Here is a 21,306-nt window from a genome sequence, read left to right on the forward strand (position 1 = left end):
GACTATTAAAGTCGCAGAATAGGAAAGTAGGTCGATAATTCCAGAAGTGAATACCTATCATTTGGGAAAAAGGAAACCCCGCTTTTAGGAAATTAATACAAGCCTGTACCGTGGTCATGCCACAAAACACAAAAAGAACCGGCTGCCATCATCTCGTGAGTTTTGAAGGCGCAGCCGTCAAGTCATTTTCCATCGTTCTCGTATTGCCATTGACCCAAGAGTCAAAGACCCATATATGTGTGCTTTTCAAAGCAGGCTTCCAATACACTTGCTAGTTGGTTGCGAACCTATGTCAACTTTAGATCGCAGGCTCGGGGATCTGGGCTTCAGCGGTGACAGGGTAGCCAGCAGCAGACCCGTGAATCGGCAACTCATCACTCGGTGCCGAAGGGAAGTCACCTTCCTGAACCCGAGAAGTGGGCTCAGCGGTCTGATCCTGGACTTGTGAAGTAGCAGCAGAAACCGTCTCCTGGGCTTGCGAGGTGGCAGCAGAAGCCTTCTCCTGAGCCATCTCCGTGGTTGCGGCGGCCTGGCCCTTGGCCTTGGAAGTGGCACCTGCGGCCTTGTTCTTAGCCTGTCCAATCATCTCCTGCGCCTTGTTGCTGTATTCATTGGCGTATGTCCTCATGGTCTCTTGGGCGCGAGCGCTGTGCTGTGCAGCGAGGTCCTTGAACTGGTTGGCTTGCTGGTTAAGCATGTGGTTCGTGTTGCGCAACTGAGCATCAATGGCCTCCTTGTTCTGCATGTAAATGAGAGGACCAGAATAGACCATGATGGTACCAATCAGAGCAAGGCCCCAGAGCGGGATGATCTTGATCAGCCAGTATGAGATGAAGGTCGCGAAGAAAGCCTGAGCTACATGTTAACTCAATTGATCCGAAGCTACGGTATGTGCCATTGGCATCCACCAGATGTTCTCGACTTACGGCGACCGTGACATAGATGTTCTCGGCGAAAACAATGCGTTGGAATTCAATCACGAAGAAGTTGATCAGCTGCTCAAGATCGTCGGTGAACCGCTCCAGAGATTCCTTCCGGATCATGACGTATTTGCGAGGGCGCATCTGGGAGGCCAGACCGTTGCCCAGGGCAGCCTTTCCAGCAATCTCAGCCAAAGCAGTAGCTACAGAAAGCGTTAGACTGGGTTCTCATGGTAATTCTCGATCATAGTATACATACTGCCGAGAACAAGGTAGAGCGCCTTGAAGACATAGCGCACAATGTTCATGTAGCGGCCCGCGAAGATGAGGAGCACGGAACAGGCGAAGGATATGGCGGTGGCGCGAGGGTTCTTCCACTACATTCCGTTAGAACACGCAAGATTGGAACTCATGGGTGCCCACTTACGCTCAAAAGCCTGTAGAACATGGAGTGGTAATCTGGAGTTCGGTTAGCAAAGGGCCCAAAAACACAAGCGCAAAACTAGTGCATACGCGTCAGTGGCTGGCCGGTGGCAGCGGGCTGGTCGGGCGTCTTGCGAGCACCGGCGAGGTCGCGGAACTCGGACGACGTCTTTTGCGCTTCAGCCCTGGCATTCTGAGCGACGGGGCCTACGAGTAAAATCAGTATCGGCGACAAGCATTGGCAGCGGTGTCGCGTGTTTCCTGTCGCGTGGTCAGCTCCTCGTCCAGTGCAATTGGCGGACCAGGCAACGTTGCATACCTCACCGTTGATGGCATTCTGAGTGATGGGGTGGTTCTGGACAGACTCCATGGCGGCTTGGGCAGCTGTGCACGCGGGTTAGAGAGGAGTTTGAGAAGGGCGGAACGGTGCGGCAGGCGCAGATAAGGATGGAAACTGCGGAGCACGAGCGTTAGTTGTCATTCTCGGCAACGATCGGAGTGTTTGGGGTTCCGCGGCACGCACCTTACAGCTAATGGCAGAGTCCTTCACGTCGTGCAGCGTGTAGCCGCCGTTGGACTGGTTGCTGTGAGCCTGGCTGGTCGCGGGATCGAGACTGACGTAGCCGCCGTCGGGGTTGACGTCGGGCAGCTGGGGAGCTCCGTCGGTGGACATCGTCGCGGTGTTGGAGCAAGGGATTGATGAAGGGGGTAGGTAGGTTGCTGAAAGTGGTGCGATTGGTAAAGGAGGCGCGGGAAGTGAAGAGACAAAGCAAGCGTGGGAAAGCGGGCGGTTCCTTTGCAGTTTATGTGAATGTCGCGCGACTAGTTTGGTGCGCCGCGATGACGAAACGTTGGCGACTAGCACGGAAAGCGTCAAGCTCCGGCATGAACAAGCGCCCTTTCCTTTCAAAACTTGATTGATCCGCATCTGACGACTGTTTCTGGGATCCTTTCGATTCATATGATGCCTGAGGACTACCTATTCTATCACGATGAAACCATACTGATACAGAGCGCCTCCGCGCCTCATCCTACCGCCCCACCCTCTATTTAGTTCTGCTGAGCCACCAGCTGCATCTGTGCAGCCGCCTGCGTCGTGAAAGCGTCGAGGGCCGGGCTAGCAAGAACCCACGCCTCCAGAGCGATGACGTGAACGGCAAGGAGGACAAACGTGGCGCTGACCAAGAAGATCTTGAGATACAGCTTGATGAGCCGAAGGCGGGCCTCGCGGTCGAAGCTGCGCCAGGCGTCAAGGAAGCCAATAGCACCCGAACCTCCCAGCACTTTAGGGACAGCCTTGCCGCCAAAGCTGCGGTCAAAGGGGACAATGGTCTCCTCATCCTCTGGAAGCAGAGACGCCTCAACGCGGACAAGCTGCACGTGAGCGGGAAGGATAACAAACAAGCCGGCGCCGAGCAGGAGTAGTATGGCGCCTGCGACCTTCGCGTAGATCATCAGGGTAGACGCGGTCTCGGTGCTATCGTCACGTTCGATCTGGGCACCGAGCACCTCGAAGTCGGCCTGGATAAACTCTGCAAGGCCGGCAGCGAGGTACATGACCAAAAGTTGAACGCCCTCGTAGACGGCAGCGGGAAGTGCAAGCTGCTTGAAAGCCTTGACGGAAGCACGATCCTTGAAATGCTTGTTGGAAGGCATGGCAATGGTGGCGTGGGTCCACATCATGTGCAGACGCGCGCACAGTACGGATGTACCGACGCTGATGAGGACAAGCTTACCAGGGAACTCGGGAAGAAGCATGTAGGTCCAGTTGGAAAGGAAGGCGCTGGCAATGGAGTACACCATGCCATAGGGAAGTCCCCTCCAACGAGAAGCGAAACCAGCGTGCGCAGTCAGATGTCTCAATGTGTTGCGGATCTTCGAAGTGATTGGCTTTGGGTTGACAATGGTAATGGCGGGCTGGCCCTCGAGCAAAGCCTCGTCTTCCTTTTCGCCTTTGCTGAGAGTCGCATCAAGCTCATCAGAAACGGAGATGGTGACGGCGGCAGCAGGCGTCTCGATCATGCAAAGGGTAGTGATTACATGACGAAGAGTGTATTGGATCTGCAGGGCCGGTTAGTAATGATGCAGCCAAGAGATGGATTGGAAGCCGTACCGAAGCATACATCACGACAAAGGCGAGGACTGTCATGCCGATGGTGATGACGCTGCCGACGGGGATTTCGCGACCGTCATACTCATCAAACGCCTTAGCATCGTTTTCGAGGCGCTGCTGGCGGTTCAAGGCCATGTCGCCAACTGCCTCGACACTGCGACGGACGACATGGTGGAGGACGCGGTCAGACACGCCCATCTTGGCTGAACGATTTAGGGGATAGGAGAAAGGAGCGGGAAGGTGCTATAGATCAAGTAGAAGAAAGGTTGGCTGTCAAAAATAGGGATAGAGAAGCAAAGGAGAGGCAGACGGTATATGAAGTGAGCCGGAGGTGGCGGCTATGCTGGGTGTTTCCAGGCAACAGTCGTCGGCATGGAAGGACCCCAAAGAGTGGCGCAGTTGTTGCGGAGCCACGGAGCGAATGGTGAGATCACATTTGTTATGATCAGCGCTAAGGAGTTAAGCCTTGTTATTTTTGTCACGCTTGATTTTAGCGCAGATCTTGTTCTCCTTTTGTATTTAGTTAGTCGTGGCCGGTTTGCGACTGCATCGCACTTGTTGCTTTGATAGTGTGCCGTCTTTTATCCACCCTCCATTTTGTTCTATTGCCAGTTCCATAGTTTCACAAAAGACAAAGTCGCAACCAAGGCCTTTATAGCGGTATGCACGGAGGAATTTGGTAATACTCGATGGAATTAATCTCCACGGCTGCAATACTCGTGACAGAGCCACCCTAGGAATTACAAAGCAGTTGGCCATGTGGGCTATACGAGGATAAGCTTAAGGCTTGGATTATGGATACGACATGGTTCTGGATAATCTTCCCTCGTGACCATAAAAATGCCACAGACTTCGCCGGCCATAAATGTGTCATTAGGTTTATAAACTGTCCATGGAGGTATCTGAAGGGTGACGTAACGTCCGTCACTGTCACCACCGTCAAGCGAGGTTTACCGTCTAGCGAGACGGAGAAGGTTATAAGCAGTCCCTATGAAATACCCCTTGTCTACTCACAAGGCCATGTCCTAGATAGGTGTGAGAAGGTCTTATAAGGGCGCATACATAATATAAGTATCTTAACTAGATCTCTTCTCTTACTCCATACAAGCGTTGTTATCTCATAAGACGTTGAATCTCCCTTGACGGTGACGGACGACAACTCTGCGTGACCGCAACGCGAGCCGTATTTAGACTCAAAATAGATAAGCCGTCAAACTGCACGCAAAACATGTGACTCGACCCGAAGCAGACCTGGTGTTTGTCTCATCTGAGTTTTTGCAGGCATCTCTCAACCGCCTAAATCTTGTGAAACGTAGCACATGTTTTTCTAACGAGGACAAGTAAGGTTCAGTAGCACGTAGCCAAATTTAATGCAGGAACACGAAGCTATACCGAAAGCTTCCTGGCACAAATGACTATGAGATGCCTAGCCTTGTGCCATTGACATGGAACTCAAAATCTTTCGGGACACCGGGGAACCGCATGCAATGGTAGCATTTCCATCCGTATCTGGGGCGTTGTATGCACCAGGCTTACGCGAACGAGCTATACGAAGTGAACCACTATTACAAGGAGGAGTGCCAACCTTATGTAAATATTAACTCCGCCCCTCAAGCTTGTAATCACCGTCCTCAACTCGAATGAAGACACAAAATCTAAGAGCAATCTGAACAGAGAAAACTTCCATCGTCAATATCAACCATGGATCACCTCACTTTGCTGCTGTCCCTTGTCTTTAAAATCGCCTTTGCCACGGCAGAGGACATCCAGTATTGTGGCAACACCCCTTACCATCCATCCCAAGTAAGCTGGGAAATGTTCCACCTCTATCGAAAGTACATTGCTCCAACTTACGGTAATAAAGTATACCTGCTATTGTGGCACCCTCTGCTCAGTGCTAAATGGAGAGCCCACCCTCATCTGTGGAGGAGCTTGCTACTCTCCGTACATGTACTCCTGCTTGAACGGCGAATTGTAGTTGCTTCCGCCAGCTTACGGGCCCTTCGAGATTCTCGCGGATAATCCAACGCAGCCCTTTGATGGCGAGCCTATCAATGCCTGCGATCGACATTTCTTTATCGGTCGTGGCCCTTGTACTTACTGCCCGACCGTAGTCGGGGCTGAATGCAGCATTTACCAAAACATTACCGCCATTGGTACCACAGGCGCGATGGTTAGTTACCTGCTCTTCCAGTATATTATAGTACCATCCATTTGTTGTGTTTTGGGAACAACATTCCATGAAGATTTGGTTGATGCGTACGCTTCGATGTTAACTTTTTTTCATCAGTTTGTCTCGGTTCCAGGGGGCCAGCAATATTACATTGAGCCGAACGGTGCTCTCGGCTTCACACAAACCCATAGTGCTTCGGTCCCAACCGGCTCTGTCTACGGGGGTACCGCCTACGAGAATGGCGAGTTCAAATATCTCCCCGGTCAGGGTTGGTATGTCTGTCCCACGTCGACGGTCGGCCAGTGGCAGTTGTTTCAGAAGCTGGGCGGAGTCAGCTTCGACTCGGCTTGTGTTGGACTCAATGTTTTGACGAAGAACCTTGATGCGAACCGAAGTTATGCTTGGCAGTACACTTAGGTACGCGGTGGGAATGTAGCGGGAAGGTTGCTCCTTTTTTTATTTTTATTTTTTACCCTCCCTTTGTTTTCTGGAGAGCTTGTGTGCAACTCCCCACGTTTCTTGCACATTTGCCTGGACACATTCATTAGTATGAAGTGAAGTTAATAGTAGAAGTTTTGCGTCCAAGGTATGGATCCGTAGTTCCTGGGAGTAGGTATGATCTCCAGGTGGAGCCCGGGCGAGAGATCACCCGAGGGCTAGGTCGAGGTACCTTACTACCCCGGAAACGACACGACCTCACAACCAACTGCCAAAGCTCCTGCGTGCCAACGCCATCCACCATGGCTGCCATGTCCCCATCCAGCTCTCCGCGGCTGCCCAGCCCGCCGCCAATCGCCGAAGACCAGCTTGGCCCCAAGTCACCGATCGCCGAGGAGAGCAGCGAAGGAGCGCCTGTTGCCGTCGATCACGGAGCTTCGCGAAGGATACGGCCAGGGACCAAGGCTGCCGATATGGCTGAAGGACCACCGCCTCTTGAGCTGAAAGATGCAAGCATGCCAGCTGCCTCTTGAATGCGTAAAGCGCTAACGAGCGACCAGATAGAATCCGCCTTCCAGCTGATGGAATACCTCAAGGCCCAACATTACGCCGCGACGCATCCCTCCGATTCCGCCAACTCCATACCGCTTGACCGCGAGGCTGCCATCAAGCTTTCGACACCGCCAGATGGCGTCGAACGCTCCCTATGGCTTTACGAACTTTGCCGTTTCCTGACTGAACATGCCAACTCCATTCTCATTGCCCTATTCGCCGATGATCCGCCCTGCTCAGCGCAGACGTGCCCGGAGATGCGTGCCTCAGAATGGCAATACCTGTGCGCAGTCCACGACCCGCCAAAGTCTTGCTGTGCCGTCGACTACTGCTGCCATACGCTCGACTGGGCGGCCAACACGCTTACATCTCCGAAAAACTTTCCTAGCCGTTTAGCGCTGGGGACTGAGACCAGCACCGCGCATCAGCAGATACGGCAGCTCACAAACGTATTTCGCCGCGTTTACCGTATATTTGCGCACGCATGGTTTCAGCACAGAGACATGTTTTGGAAAGTGGAGAACAAAACAGGGCTGTATTCATTCTTCAAGGTTGTCTGCGACATTTACAGTCTAATTCCAAGCGACAACTACACTATTCCTCCAGAAGCGGAAGGAATTGAGGCCACCCTTGTCGAGGCACAATCTCCTCCGACAATACTTAAGAAAGAAGCCAAAGAGGCCGAAAGCGATACTGATGTTGCTGGCAATACTACTATGGTCACTGGGAACACCACGAAAAGACATAGACACACTCCTTCCGCGACTGTGCAACCAGTCACCACGGTTATTACTGAGGAGAATGAAGATGAGGAAGAGCAGGCGGATAAGGGCGAGGAAAAGGCGGGCGACGAAGCCAAGGAGGAGCCAGCGTCTGGTGAAGAAGCTAGTGGGTCTTCCAGCATTGAAGAGCAACCAGCCACCGAAAAGCCAGCGGAAACTGAAGAACCTTCCGCAGCCGCCAACGAGGAAGACGTACTCGACATGGAGGTATCTGAAATCGCCCAAGAAGCCGCGTCAGAAGAAGCACCCCGGGAAGTGGTAGCTGCACCGGCCGAGATATCAGAAGAAAGGCGCGAGGAAACGGAAGCAGAGCAGGGAAACAAGGATGCAAACAAGGGGAGTGATGAATCTGATAACAAGGAGGTGGAGAAAGCCGAAGAGGAAAAGGTTGGAGACGAAGCGAAGCCGGAGGAAGACCCCAAGAAGGTTGGAGAGAGCCCTGCGGCTGAGGGAGAAGAGGCAACCAAAACGGTGGGTGATTAGACAAACTCTGCGCGTATGCATAGTAAGATAGGATATACCCGGCCCTTGGGCTTGTATGATAATAGTGTTTAAAATATATTTGCAACGCCGCTAGTTGGAGACAGGAAAGCGGGTATGCTTGATCCAGTTAGTGCATTTAGGTAGAGCCGCGGACGTCAGGCGCGCCAAGACCTTGCCGCATCACCACCGCCCATTCCAAGTACCAACGCATCCCCAAGCCGCCATCAACACCAAACCCAAATCTGAGCAAGATGGCAAACGGGTATGCTGTCGCCCCTCTCCCCGTTGCATTGCTTTGTCTTTTTGTTGCCTGTTAGACTAACAATCACCCCAGCTGGAGCGTCATCATCGGCCTCGTCTTCATTATCGCTTTCAGCGCCGTCTCCTGGTTCGCGAGCCCCAAGGGCGACACTCAGACGTCAGTATTTTCCGCTCTTGCCAGCTATGCCCTTCTACGATCACTCTGTATTCACGCTTGGCCCGCCAACCCTTCCCTGCGAGCGCCCCGGCGCCTGTAGCTGCGCACAGCCGATGTCCACGGGTCGCTCTCCAGATGTGAAGACCAGGGACGAGCAGGACAAGGGCAATGGCATTCTGCATTCTGCCATGCATAGTGCCATGCGCGGAGCAACAGAACATGGGAGGATCCAAGCTAACCTGATTTCTTACAATAGCATATGGCGTTCCACCCTCATTCTCTCCGCCTGGTCATGCTATCTCATGTGGGCCATTACGTTCCTCGCCCAGTGGCACCCGCTCATCAACCCCCGCCGCTCCGACTTGAGGCCTGAGCATGATAGCGCAGTGAGATTCTAAGGGAAGAGGTTCATCCTTGAGGCTTGGAATGAACTCGACGACATCAGGGCATGGTTAAATGGACTAGCAAGTCACGGTGGTATGGGACAAGGAAGCTGTAGATAATAGGACAGTGACGGATGGACGGCAAAGAATAGCGTTCCGTCGCATGTGGCGCTGTTCCAATAGTTCCTCAACCCCCGTTATACAGGCTAGGCAAGGCGTTTTGGGAATATGCTGAGTTACACAATGAGCATTTGCGATCACGCATTGAAGCCAAGCACAGAAGCAAACTTGCAGATATCTTGACTCATTACAACAAGCCAGTTTTAAATAGGTGAAAGCTCCCATACCACATGGGCTCATTTTTCCCAGAGCCCCCATCCCAATTCTCTCCATCCACCTGTCCCGCCGCTCAGCCCTACGGCGCTTAGAACCGCTTCTCCCGCGACGGCTCTCACCGCCGCGCCAACCCCAACAAGAAGTCCGGCCCTCAGGTAGCCGCAATCCATGAGGATCTCGAGCGCCGCTACGTTATTCACGATGACGGCCCAACTAACCGCTGACGCTGAAGAAGGCAAATCGTAGTCCCATATGATAAGAAGTAACGGGAAGAGCTTTGTGCAAGACGACACAAGCAGAGCAGTGGAAAGAGGCGTGGGATGCGGATAATGCGGTATCAGTCCCGTAGAAGGACGACCGGAGCCCGTCGGAGTAGTGGTCCCCGAGTTCGCGGTACTCGCATTCCCACTCACGCCGGTGGAAGGCTGGCTGTGCGTCGACGGTGGAAACAGGTTTTTCCCACGCAACCAAGAGGGCAGCCAGAGGCGCGGCGCATGCCTGCACAGCAGCCGTATCGGCAAATGGAACGCGAGTGTCTGCGCCGTGCAGAGAGCTAGGAAAAACAAGTATTGCAGCACCAAGGGCTGGGTGGACAGCAGCGAAGTCGAGCCCTCGCTAAAGTCTTGACTATTGGGGTCGGTGGAGGGTGCAGGGTTCGGCGAGGCCTTCTCTATGCGTGCCCAGGTGAGGTAGACGTCGAAAAGGAGGAGAAGGATGCCGAGGCGGATGATGGATGGCTGGAACGGTGTTCAGCTTGTAACTAGACATAGGCGCGCGGGTGGAAACGCACGTCGAATCTGTCGTCTTCTCTACCAAGGCGATTGAAGAGGAGATGCCTATACACCTGAATGGAAGTCGCCGTCAGCCGTCAGACCGTGTCATCGCGCAAAAGCTGCATACCTGTGGCTTGATCAAGACGAGGTCGATGAACAGTACTACGAAATCATGCTCGACGTATTTATCGCCGAAGCGCTTGCATCGCGGACATTGCGTGAGGCGCACGCCTTTGCCAGAAGCCCTATCGTCGGCCTTGCTGTAAGTGGTGTATAGCGTCTTAAGCGGATAGCGGCATTCAATGCAGATGGGCATAGAGGTTGGCGTTGGGATCGGGGCGTCGGGAGGCGTGTCGTCGTGTGCTCATACAGCCATGACTGCGGGTTGGTGGAGTCGCACGCTCAATGTTTGCATCAGTCTGGGGTTCGGCACGGGCCGAAAGCTTGACGATCGCTCCGGGCGTCAATAATGCGGGCCCAAAGGATATCGGTTCCAGAAATTGGTCATATCATTCGTGCTATCTCTATAACGTGTCGTGGAGTGTATCTCAAAGCTAGCAAAGAACAGACTCGCTATGTCAAATTGTCGTCAGAATCGTAAAGGAAGCAACTGCTCCAAATTCACCCATGGTTCGCCAATCCCGGTATCCAATTTGAAGTATAGGACAGACAGAAACTCCTCGCTCATCAAAGGTTCATCAAATGCACCATGGCTGAACCGAGCATGCCGCCCAGGCCATTTCAAGTAAGGGTAGACATCATTGCTGCAACCAGCTTAGGGTTCGGGGGCTTTGAGCGGGATCGTGTTCTCGCTGTATCCACCAAAACGATCAACCCAGGGCTAATGAGACGATCGTACAAGGGCCAACCTACCCTTTCGGTCTTTGTCGATTCGGACAACGTTCCGTTCGCGTGGTCGTTCCTCCACGAACTCGTAGTCCTTCTCACGGTATTCGACGTCGCTGATCCTGAGGTCTCTGGCTTGGCGCTCAAGCTGCAGGGCTCGTCTCTCGTTCTCCAACTGCCGGATCTCATCTTTAATTTCGCGGTCAGAGCGCTGATGCCGGTCCGGGACAACGACAGTGAATGGTCCCCCTATGTGGTTGGATTCTTCGAGGCGCTCTTCGACAAATTCTCGACGAGGAGACGCACTTCTGACAGAAGGCGCAGATCGATAGGCAGAGGGCGGAGCAGCTACAAAATGCTCAGATGGAGGCGGCGGTGGGGCCAATACGATTGTCTCTGGAGGCGGGGGCACGTCGATGGTCTTTTCCTCATCGTAGCGATAGGTCGTGCGGTCTACATATTAATGTCAGAAACTTGCCAATGCTGTTACCCCAAGGACTAACTGACTGTTTTCCTCTTTGTAAGTTTCACTGATTTTGATGACCTCGTCAATCTGCTCTTTCTCAAGAGCTCGCTTAACGATGAGGAAATTTTCCTGGGCAAAGGTCAGAAATCGAGTACCTCATAAGTAGAACGCACTTGCCTCTTCCTCAAACGGATACCCAAGTTGGATGAGAGCGTTCCTGTGTACAAGACGTCTCGGCATCCTAGTCTTGCCTCGCTTGCCAGGCAAGTGAACCGGTGAAACTTCTCTGATTTCCTCGAAGCTAGAAGTGGAGCTCCTGGTCGAGGGCGCCCGATATCTGCTCTCACTGCGCGTAGAGGGAGCTCCGTATCTGCTCTCGCTACGAGCGCTACTACGGCCACCGTGACTATCACCACGCCGACGGCGAGGCCTGCGCTTCTCTCTTCGGATTTCGACCTCACGATAGTCTTCTTTGTAATCCGGCTCCGTGTCTCTGTACCTTACTTCTTCAAACTCTTCCTCGCCGTATCGATCACGGGGCGGAGAGCGCCGACGTTCGCGAGACGGCCGGCGACGAATGGGCAGAGGAATATCGATGTTTGCCGGAGGTCTCCAATCTTCACGTTCCGCTTCATAGCGGCGGAGCGGACGACGGTCGAAAGTGTCGAGGGAAGACTGTCTGCGGATCATGCTAGGCCTGGGCGGGCGTCTAGCTGGCGGGCTGTAATCTCTGTCGACAACGGATTTGCGGCGGTATGGTGCCAGCGCGCGATTGGCAATCTCGGAAGGAGTAGGCTCCTCACGATCCAGAAAGTCGGGGCGACGGCCAGGACGGCGATCAAAACGGTCTTCTTCAGGGTAACGGTCCCTCTCGTCAAAGCGGCTCCGCGGGGGCCGACTCTCGAAGCGCTCCTCGAGAGCAACATCGCGGCGGGCCCGAGGGCCATAGGTGTCCCGCTCTTCGACGCGGAAGAGCTCACGCTCATCGGCCGGGCGACGGCTCATACGCTCGAATTTGTCACGGTCCCATCGTTCAGGACGGAGCGGAGGGTCGTCGTAGTCGTCGTAACGGTCCAGGGCTCCGGTCGAGGAGCGGTAGCCGAAAGGCATGATGTCAGATGAGGGGAAAAAACAAAGGCAAACAAGCAGAGCGAGCGGAGAAAAAAGGAGTGGGGGAGGTTGGCAATGGAGTCGGCGAAGTTGGGCGCACAACAAGCGACAGCGTCATGGCCCGGCGCGCGTGCAGGGGCCGAGGTGGAGGATTGGCGGTGATGATTGCTCCGCGGTCCAAGTTGGGCCGTAGCTGCCCGTTTGAATGACGTGGGTGCCGCGCGAAACGACAGGTCGCCAACGCTCCCATCATCCAGCCAAACAACGCGCTCTCTCTCTCCATCATGGTATCCGCCTCTCCACTCCACACCAAAACGACGACGCTCTCGCTCTTGATTACCGCCATGGAGAAACTGACATTTGGGTGAGCTCAAAATGGCCGCCGTCTTTGTTTCGGCCACCATCTCTCTCTCACGCCTATAGCTCCATATCAAATATCAATGCTGCTGTCTACAAAAAAATAGACATCGGTTGAGCAGCGAAAAATTCCCGCTCAACAAGTCCTCAACTCCATAACTAACCGTTAGGGTTCCCCAAACGAACCATGGTATACACCAGCGGGATTGCTTCCGCCGTCGCCAAACTCCAAAGATGGTTGTAAAAGTGCTGTGACGCATGTCACATATGCTGCAATATTAAAAGCTTTCCTCGACTGCCTTGCTGGTGTCGTCTCCTCAAATCGTCAGTCGTTAATGTTTTGATGGTCCTCGCTTGAAAGCACCCTGCATTATGAAGGAATTCCTAGCTTCTCTCGTTTTAGGAACAACTGTCACGGCCCTCAATGTCAGAAGAGGCCAGCAGTGCTGCTTCCAACTCACGGCATCCGGCGGAGCGTCTGGCTCCGTTGGACAACATCCTGATGGTCAGAACCGTTTTGGTAATGGCCTGCAAGCAGGCACACACTGCATCGATCATACGACCGGCTCTATGACAGACTCTCATGGTAGAACTTGTGTTCTATCCGAGCACTCGTCACAGTTTCAATGTGACTCTGGTCACAGATGTAGGTGTTCATGTTACAAATCTTTATGCCCATTGCTTATGGCGATCAGCGAGCTCCGGCTTCTCCGTCGCTGGCGGAGGTACTCTTCATTACGGTGGCCATAGTTCATTCTATGCCTGTCCTGCCGATGACCATGGGGCTTTCAACATCTACACGAGACCAGTGCACGGTCAAGCTAAGTGTGTTCAAATCATCTTGACCACAGGTGGTCAATGTTCAAGCAGTGAGCATGGCTCCGGGCATGGTTCTGGGCATGATTCTGGACATGGTTCTGGACATGGCAGTGGCTCAGATCATGGCTCTGGGTCTGGCTGCGGGCATGGATCAGACTCTAGATCTGATTGCGGGCATGGCAGTGACCACTCTGGCTCAGGGCATGGCGACGGTCATTCTGGCTCAGGCCAAGGTTCTGGTCATGGCTCTGGTCATGGCTCAGGGCATGGCGATGGTCACTCCGGTTCGGGGCATGGCTCAGATTCAAAGTCTGGCTGTGGACATGGCTCTGATTGCCATGGATCTGGCCATAGTTCTGGTCATGACTCCGGTCAGGGGTCCGGTCAGGGGTCCGGTCACGGATCCGGTCACGATTCTGGCCATGGCTCTGACTCTGGATGTAAATGTGGACACAGCTCAGACTCAGGCTCTGGTCATGACTCTGGCTCTGGGCATGGTTCTGGTTCCGGGCATGGTTCTGGCTCCGGGTGTACCTGTGGGCACAGCAAAGGCTCTGACTCTGGACACGGCTCTGGGCAAGACTCCGGACACGGCTCTGGACAGGGCTCCGGACAGGGCTCTGTCTCTGGGCATAGCTCTAGCTACCACCCCACGACTGTCACCACGACAATTTATATTCAGGTACCTGGACCTACAAAAACTTTGGAATGTTCTAAGACCAAGGACAACGAAAGCCACAGAACTTCTTCGGCTCATCATTCTAAGGAGTCGCATTCTAAGGACTCACACTCCAAAGACAAGGACGAGCACGGCAAGCATAAGCATGACAAGGATGAGGACGAGCATGACGAGGACGAGCATGAGCACGGCAAGCACAAGCACGACAAGGACGAGCACGAACACGGCAAGCACAAGCATGACAAGGACGAGCACGAGCACGGCAAGCATAAGCATGACAAGGGCGAGCACGACGAACACTCGCATGGCAAGGACAAACACGACAAAGACTCACACGGCAAGGGCAAGCACGGCAAGGACTCTTACGAAAAGGATACTCACGAAAAGGATACCCACGAGAAAGATACTTACGAAAAGGACTCCCACGAAGAGGGCTCCCACGAAAAGGGCTCCCACAAGAAGGACAAGGAGTCACACCATAAATCCTCGCATAACAAGGACTCCCACAAGGACAAGGACTCCCACAAGGATAAGGACTCCCACAAGGATAAGGACTCCCACAAGGATAAGGACTCCCACAAGAATAAGGAATCTTCTGTACGTTGAAGCCTACTAGGAAGACAACGTGCAAGCTTTCCAAGCATAAACCAGGTAATAGCCTGCGACTGTCTTTATAACATCTAAAAGTGTAGTCTTGCCCTATGACATTCCTTTAAAAGCGTACATATAGCACCTTAGTTCACATTAGCTACCAGAATGTGAAAATCTGTTTGAAAATTTCCATACTCTTCTTCCAGTATATATTTTCGTGGGTATCAAACTTTGGATAGAAGTTATTGTGTATTGTCTCCATGTGGTAGATGGTATGTAAACTCGGGCAGGATAGGCTTTGTAAGCAATATGATTTGCTGGAGACCGATTGTTTGCTCCTGTGTCCTGTGTGGTAGACGCGATCGAATTAATCATTACGATTAGAAATTAACTCAATATGTGGTCGGAGCATTGTGTACCGTGTCGTAGGTCTGCGTAAAACCATTACCACAAGCTACGAGAAAGTATATGAACATAACTTAAATCGGTCGGAACTCAATCATCCACATATTCAAACACAGATTTTAGCTATTTGTATGGCTTGGATCAGGCTTACTTCAGACGTTCGCTTCCAATGAGAGTGCGTGATATTGCCTTTTTTTACTGTCTTTGATCGCTGTGCTCGTATATCTAATATTCACATGTACGGAATACTACGATGGGAGGAAATATTGTTTTTTACATCCTTATGATAAGTGGTGCTCCGTAGAAGCAAAAGCATGTCGCTCCGAATTTTTTATTATCTTGCTTATAGGAGCATATGAGTATGCACTCTATAGGTTACTCCACAGGCAGGTCTAGAGGCTGCGCTCATGGTTGGATGTGTCGCTCACGAGGGACATGTGTACTGTAACAACATCTACCCCTCCGACCGGTGTAGGCTAGAGGTCAACGTTCGTGTATGCAGTTATCCACAACGTAACTTGGCGAACAAAGGTTAAAATCATGTGTAGACGAGGATGCAAGCACCCTTGAGCACCAAGAACAACTGGCTTGCCGCAGTATCTTGGTTTACTTAGATGCCAGGGCGTCTTTCACGGCCTTTGCAACATCACTCTTTTCCACCATCTTGCCTTCGAACACGCCCAAGACCTTCTTCATCACGCTTCCAAAATCCTTCTTGCCCTCGCTCCACTCAGCCAGCGTCTTCTGAACCACTTCCTTCACTTCCTCGTCCTTGACCAGGCCACCAACTTCCTCGATTTCGCCCACATACCGCTGCATGATCTGCACGCTGGTATCCTCCTTGGTAGCCAAGTCCTCGCGCTTGGCATCGCGGAACTCCTGCGCGGCAGCCTGGGCCTGCGAAGTCTTCTTGAGAAGCAAGGAGCGCAGGTGGGTGTCGTTGGCAATGGGAGATGCGGTCTTGGAGAGGTTGGTGATGTCGGCAAGAAGACTACGGACGACGGCGAGCGTGGGCTGGTCCTTGGAGCGCATGGCGGCCTTCATGTCTTCACGCAGGCGGGACAGGATGGGAGAGGAGCTGGCGCCATCGGTGCTGGAGAAGCGGAGGAAGGCGCGTGAGGTGCGCAGGCAGCGGAGGCACACGCGGGCGGGCTGACGGAAGGGTGAGGCGAGCATGGTGAAACGAGAGAATGAGTCTGAAAGGGCCAGGTCAGCAATGACGACGGCGGGCTTGGGGCGGACAATGGATGGATACGTACGTGCCGGATGGAGCAATTGGCGTGGCTGGGAAGTGGAAAAAAGGGAAAAAAAAAAAGAAAGAGGAAAAAGCGCGCGGGAGCTCTGCGTGATGGTGATGCGGGCGTCGATCATTTGACGCGCCAACAGCTTGTAGCTTTTCCATCGCGAACCTCCATCGCGAACCTTGCGACCTCACCTCCAGGACAACCGGCTGGCTGGCACCAACAACCCGCCCACCCGTCGCCTGCCTCTCCGCTCCATCATCTCGCCTTGTCCGTGTCTGCATGTCGGTCGCCGAGGCATTGCTCCTGCTTCTCGCATCACCTCGACCACTTGCCCTCTAGACGCGGAACAAAGCCCACCATGTTTCCCGCGACGCCGCAGCGCCCGCTCCCGGGCGCGTTCATGATGACGCCTGGCCCCGGAACCCGTCCAGCGCAGCCCGTGTTTCGTGCGCCCACAGCGCAACCCACTGCCCCGGTGCAGCCTCAGCAGAGTGTTGTCGCCGCCGCGCCCATCCAGGCGCAGACCCTCAGCCCGGTCGAGAGGGCGGCGCGGACAATCAATCAGACATTGGCCCAGGAGGCCAGATACCCTGACCTCGATAGCTACATCACGCGTAAGTTGTGCGTCTTTTCTTGCGCTGAGTCGCGTTGACCACCCCCCTCTAGAGGGCATCTCCTCCGACTGTGACATTCCCGCAAACGCCGCGCTGGCCCCCTTCCAGCAGGTCAAGACATACAACATCCCGGACCGGATATTTGAGCAGTACAATGAGGCACAGGTCGCAACAATGATGGGGCTATTTGCCGAGATAAATCATGCCTGGGTGGTCATAGACAATGCGCTGTACCTGTGGGACTATACCCATCCCAATCCAGAGTTGATCGGTTTCGAGGACCAGCCGAACATCATCACAGCCGTTAGGCTAGTCAAGCCCAGGGCAAAGGTTTTCATTGACGCAATCACGCATCTGCTGGTCGTCGCCACGACCACTGACATGATCCTCATCGGTGTGGCCCATGAAAAGAACGCCGATGGCATCTCCACCGTCTCCTTGTACCAAACCCGAATGCAAGCGTCGGTTAGGGGCATTGGTGTCAAGTGCATTGAAGGCTCCGCGAAGACGGGAAGGATCTTCTTTGGCGGAGAAGTCACAGACGACGTTTACGAGCTCACGTATCAGCAAGAAGAGAAGTGGTTCGGCAGCAAATGCGGCACGGTCAATCATGTCAGCAGGTCTATGGTCAACTACGTCAACAACCAGCTGAAGCTGTCCTTCGGCACCTCGTTGCTTAACCCAGTCCTCAACCTTGTGCAGAGCGCATCAAAGGAGAACGTCATGCAAATGGTGGTCGATGACAGTCGGAATCTGTTGTACACGCTCTCGAACCTGTCGACCATCCGTGTGTTCCACATGAAGAACATGGCTTCCTTAGACTGCGTTATTACCAGGAGTTTTGCAACTCTTAGGACGCAGATTGGTCATATGGTTGCTCGTTCGGAACTGATTAGTTCTAAGACTGCCATTGTTGCAATCAGCCCCATCTCTGCCACGGAAGCGGCCCGTCTGAACCTTGTGGCGGTCACCAACACTGGATGCCGCATTTTCCTGAGCGCCACTTCCGGCGGCTTTTACTCCACTGACATCGCGAGCGCCCCAACGAGCATGCAAGTGCACCATGTCAAGTTTCCCCCTGGCAATACTACCCTCGTTCCACAAAATTCGGTCGTGGGTGGCTACCAAGGCATGCCCGCGATCGATACCAACTCTCCGGTCCTTTCTCTCACCACAAAAAGCGCCCGCTTTGCACCTGGATATTTTCTATACTTTGTTCAAGCAGATGGTGCTTCGGAGAAGCTCTTCTTGTCTGCACCAGACGCGGGACGGATCTCGCGGCCCTATGAACCGGCTCAGCTTCCCAGGTATGCTGAACTCGGCCAATGGATACCCCTGGGCAGCAGCATGCAGGATATCGGACAGGTTACAGAAGCCTTTGGAGCCACTACGTCGCCTCTTGGATTCGGTAACGAATTGGCCGTGCAGTTCGACAAACCCACGAGCGAGTTTGCTATTTTGACTAATACTGGAGTCCACACCATCCGACGCCGCAGGCTGGTCGATGTTCTTGCTTCAGCGATCCAACACGGAGGCGGCGACGAAGGATTGGAAGCGGAAATGAAGCATTTTGTGCGTGTCTATGGCCGTAGCGAAATGTGTGCGACTGCTCTTGCGGTGGCTTGCGGCCAAGCCACAGATGTCACCGCTGATTACCGCGTCGCCAGATTGAACGATCAAGCTACTCTAGACTTCGCCCGGAAGGCTTTCATCGAGTATGGCGGTAAACCCACTTACAACGAGAACTTACAGCTGGACAACAACACGGCTCAAATCGACAATGTTCGTCCTTCGCCCCGTCACGAGGGTATCGCTCTGTACATATCCCGTGTTGTACGCTCTCTTTGGAAGGCGCCAGTCCTCCAGGAAGGTGTGACTCCCGCGGGTGGGTTTACAGTCACTCCTACTGTTGATCTGGCTAAGCTCCAGGGCGTTCAAAGAGATCTTACCCACCTACAAGAGTTCCTTGACACAAACAAGACTTTTATTGATGGGCTGGCTGGCCCTGAAGCCCTGGGCCGTGTAGCTACCCAACAAGAAGAAATAGCCCTGCAGGGCGAGCATCGCGCTCTCAACTCGCTTGTCAAGCTCCTTGTCAACATCATCGAAGGCATATCTTTTGTTCTTGTGCTTTTTGACGAAGGGGTTGATGAGATTGTTGTAGCTCTGCCAGACACCATCAGGCAAAGAGTTCGCGAACTCACCTTCGAAGGCCTGTTTTGCGCCGCAACGGGGAAGGATCTGGCTAAAGAACTTGTGAAAGCTATAGTGAACCGCAGCATTGACAAGGGCTCAAACGTCGATACCGTTGCGGAAGCTCTCCGCAGACGATGCGGCAGTTTCTGTAGTGCTGACGACGTCGTAATTTTCAAGGCACAGGAGAAGCTCAAGAAGGCCTCGGAAGCCGGGGCAAACTCCGACGTTGGACGTGCTTTGCTCAATGACAGCTTGAGCCTCTTTCAGAGAGTGGCAGGAAGTTTGTCCATGGAGCATCTACAAGGAGCCATCCAACAATATATCGGCATGGCCTTCTTTGCCGGTAAGTTGAACGTTGCTTTGCAAAGGTTATTGGCTAATGAATTCAGGTGCAATTCGTCTTGCTTTGAAGGTCGCCCAACAATTGGACCGCGGCAACCGTGCCTTGGCATACATTAGAGATGGGTCTCCAGAAATTGTATGTAAAGCTGAGTTCGTAGGCTGAGTGTCGCTAATAGCTCTACAGGACCCCCGGAAAGAGGCTTTTGATGCCCGCAAGGCGTGTTACAACCTAGTTCACGATATAGTTGAGGCCGTTGATGCTTCTTCGCAAACTGAGCCTGAGATGGTAGATGGCCAACTCACTGCCAGCGCGAAGCGGCGGAACGAGGCTTACCAGGAGATTAACGATTCGGACGATGAAGTTTTCCAAACCAACCTTTACGATTGGTACCTGGAGCGTGGCCAGAGCGATCGTCTCCTGGACATAGATTCCCCTTACGTCATAAGCTATCTGCAGCGCAAGTCTGTCGAGGAGGCCGGACACGCTGATCTTTTGTGGAGATATTATGCTCACCATCACAGCTTCTTCGAGGCTGCGACAGTGCAGCTACAGCTTGCCAAGAGTGGTTTTGACTTGACCCTCGACAAGCGCATACAATACCTCAGTCAAGCAAAGTCAAACGCTTCAACAAGGTTCAACGGCTTGGCCGAGGTGCACAACACGCGTCAATCGAGACAAGAGTTGCTGCGCGAAGCAAGCGATCTTCTGGACCTGGCAAACATTCAGAGCGATATCCTGCTCCGTATGATGTCGGAGCCTCGTCTTACCGGAGAACGCAGACCGCAAGTTCTCAAGGAGCTCAATGGCCAAATTTTGCCCTTGGATGATCTCTACAACAACTTCTGCGACCAAGCCGGCTACTACGACATCTCGCTGCAAATTTACCAGTGCGCCGACTACCGCAACCCTGCCGATATCCGGGCAACCTGGCAGAACCTGTTGGAGCAGACCCATGACAGGGCCGTAGAGAACAACAACACACCTTGGGAGATGGTCGCCGAGACAGTCCGTTCCCTCGGCCCCAAGCTGGGACTCTCAGACACAACCTTCAACATCGCCATGGTTCTTCCCCTCCTTGAGAGGTACGCCATCACCCATCAGCGCGGAGTAGGCCCATCCTCGTGGGTTGTCGACGTGTTCCTAGACCTCGGCGTCCCGCACGAGTCCATCGTGGCAAGTCTCGAGGCGACCTTCTACAACAACGAAGCGCCATTTGCCCAAAGGCAACGGAGGTGGATCGCCAACGACATCGTCTACGTTGTTGAGAGATGGTACGACGAGAGCACGCGCGTGGGCGGCTTTGCGTTTGGTGAGGTTGAGAATGCGGCCAGCGTGCAGGAACTACTGCGTGCGGTTGAGCAGAGTGGCGCGTTGGATGTGGAGTGGGTTGAGATTGCACAGGAGCTTAGGGCACGCATTGAGCTGGTGCTGAGGTAATGGGCAGCGGTGTGCATGACACATAGGGGGCAATAATTGTTGGTTGGTAGCAGCGGGCTGCTTAGTGGTGGATGGCTCGAAGAAGACGGGACGGGAGTGATGAGGAGGAGAGAGACAGTTGGAGTAGCGCTGGTGACAATATAGCGGTGATGGCGGCGGCGGTTGGTGGCATGGCGTGTTTTGGCGCTCGCTTGCATTGTTTGGGGCAACGAAAAAGCTATGGATGGGTTATATTTTTTTTTTTTTTTTTCGTCATTTGATTACCTACTGTTTTTTTGTATGCATTGTATCATCGTGGCTGCTCTTTGCGTTTAAGCGGGACGGTAGTGGGAAGATTGAGGTATGTGTAGGGTGAAGATGTATGTTTAAAAAGATGGAAAGAAAGAGAGATCAAGGCGAAGGGGT

The 21,306-nt window shown here is 53.4% G+C and overlaps 10 protein-coding genes across 10 annotated transcripts; 5 read left to right on the top strand and 5 right to left on the bottom strand.

Annotated features, from left to right (window-relative positions):
• Positions 1 to 298: 298 nt before the first annotated feature.
• On the bottom strand, positions 299 to 2,148 carry K452DRAFT_351523 (uncharacterized protein; the record flags this gene model as incomplete). The annotated part of the gene is made up of 8 exons (XM_033545723.1): positions 1,872 to 2,148; positions 1,668 to 1,727; positions 1,434 to 1,550; positions 1,348 to 1,379; positions 1,180 to 1,297; positions 927 to 1,123; positions 464 to 850; positions 299 to 436 (listed from the first exon to the last, which is right to left on the bottom strand). The coding sequence occupies exons 1-8, from the start codon at positions 2,014 to 2,016 to the stop codon at positions 299 to 301; spliced, it is 1,194 nt and encodes a 397-aa protein (XP_033397121.1). The 5' UTR covers positions 2,017 to 2,148.
• Positions 2,149 to 2,432: 284 nt separating this feature from the next.
• On the bottom strand, positions 2,433 to 3,871 carry K452DRAFT_251343 (uncharacterized protein; the record flags this gene model as incomplete). The annotated part of the gene is made up of 2 exons (XM_033538209.1): positions 3,457 to 3,871; positions 2,433 to 3,404 (listed from the first exon to the last, which is right to left on the bottom strand). Coding segments are annotated over exons 1-2 (1,170 nt in total), but the record flags the coding sequence as incomplete, so codon positions are not given.
• Positions 3,872 to 5,157: 1,286 nt separating this feature from the next.
• On the top strand, positions 5,158 to 6,046 carry K452DRAFT_298790 (uncharacterized protein; the record flags this gene model as incomplete). The annotated part of the gene is made up of 2 exons (XM_033542152.1): positions 5,158 to 5,259; positions 5,747 to 6,046. 2 exons carry the CDS (start codon positions 5,158 to 5,160, stop codon positions 6,044 to 6,046), a joined length of 402 nt encoding a protein of 133 aa, XP_033397123.1.
• Positions 6,047 to 6,369: 323 nt separating this feature from the next.
• On the top strand, positions 6,370 to 8,130 carry K452DRAFT_327100 (uncharacterized protein; the record flags this gene model as incomplete). The annotated part of the gene is made up of 3 exons (XM_033544889.1): positions 6,370 to 6,576; positions 6,628 to 7,872; positions 8,044 to 8,130. 3 exons carry the CDS (start codon positions 6,370 to 6,372, stop codon positions 8,128 to 8,130), a joined length of 1,539 nt encoding a protein of 512 aa, XP_033397124.1.
• On the top strand, positions 8,080 to 8,985 carry K452DRAFT_251348 (uncharacterized protein). Its single transcript, XM_033538210.1, has 3 exons — positions 8,080 to 8,146; positions 8,219 to 8,302; positions 8,559 to 8,985. Exons 1-3 carry the CDS (start codon positions 8,136 to 8,138, stop codon positions 8,698 to 8,700), a joined length of 237 nt encoding a protein of 78 aa, XP_033397125.1. The 5' UTR covers positions 8,080 to 8,135; the 3' UTR covers positions 8,701 to 8,985.
• K452DRAFT_319037 (uncharacterized protein) lies at positions 8,976 to 10,160 on the bottom strand. Its single transcript, XM_033544209.1, has 3 exons — positions 9,922 to 10,160; positions 9,812 to 9,865; positions 8,976 to 9,758 (listed from the first exon to the last, which is right to left on the bottom strand). The coding sequence occupies exons 1-3, from the start codon at positions 10,108 to 10,110 to the stop codon at positions 9,042 to 9,044; spliced, it is 960 nt and encodes a 319-aa protein (XP_033397126.1). The 5' UTR covers positions 10,111 to 10,160; the 3' UTR covers positions 8,976 to 9,041.
• A 122-nt stretch (positions 10,161 to 10,282) lies between these two features.
• K452DRAFT_288112 (uncharacterized protein) lies at positions 10,283 to 12,361 on the bottom strand. Its single transcript, XM_033540591.1, has 4 exons — positions 11,284 to 12,361; positions 11,148 to 11,235; positions 10,668 to 11,093; positions 10,283 to 10,606 (listed from the first exon to the last, which is right to left on the bottom strand). The coding sequence occupies exons 1-4, from the start codon at positions 12,214 to 12,216 to the stop codon at positions 10,536 to 10,538; spliced, it is 1,518 nt and encodes a 505-aa protein (XP_033397127.1). The 5' UTR covers positions 12,217 to 12,361; the 3' UTR covers positions 10,283 to 10,535.
• Positions 12,362 to 13,013: 652 nt separating this feature from the next.
• On the top strand, positions 13,014 to 14,074 carry K452DRAFT_319039 (uncharacterized protein; the record flags this gene model as incomplete). Its single annotated transcript, XM_033544210.1, has 2 exons — positions 13,014 to 13,219; positions 13,269 to 14,074. Coding segments are annotated over exons 1-2 (882 nt in total), but the record flags the coding sequence as incomplete, so codon positions are not given.
• A 1,599-nt stretch (positions 14,075 to 15,673) lies between these two features.
• Positions 15,674 to 16,243, bottom strand: K452DRAFT_327102 (uncharacterized protein; the record flags this gene model as incomplete). The annotated part of the gene is made up of 1 exon (XM_033544890.1): positions 15,674 to 16,243. The coding sequence occupies one exon, from the start codon at positions 16,241 to 16,243 to the stop codon at positions 15,674 to 15,676; it is 570 nt and encodes a 189-aa protein (XP_033397129.1).
• Positions 16,244 to 16,714: 471 nt separating this feature from the next.
• On the top strand, positions 16,715 to 20,901 carry K452DRAFT_309183 (uncharacterized protein; the record flags this gene model as incomplete). The annotated part of the gene is made up of 4 exons (XM_033543228.1): positions 16,715 to 16,925; positions 16,978 to 19,464; positions 19,511 to 19,599; positions 19,648 to 20,901. The coding sequence occupies 4 exons, from the start codon at positions 16,715 to 16,717 to the stop codon at positions 20,899 to 20,901; spliced, it is 4,041 nt and encodes a 1,346-aa protein (XP_033397130.1).
• Between the last annotated feature and the right edge of the window lie 405 nt (positions 20,902 to 21,306).

This window comes from Aplosporella prunicola (genome assembly GCF_010093885.1).
Source record: "Aplosporella prunicola CBS 121167 unplaced genomic scaffold K452scaffold_14, whole genome shotgun sequence".
NCBI lineage: Eukaryota > Fungi > Ascomycota > Dothideomycetes > Botryosphaeriales > Aplosporellaceae > Aplosporella > Aplosporella prunicola.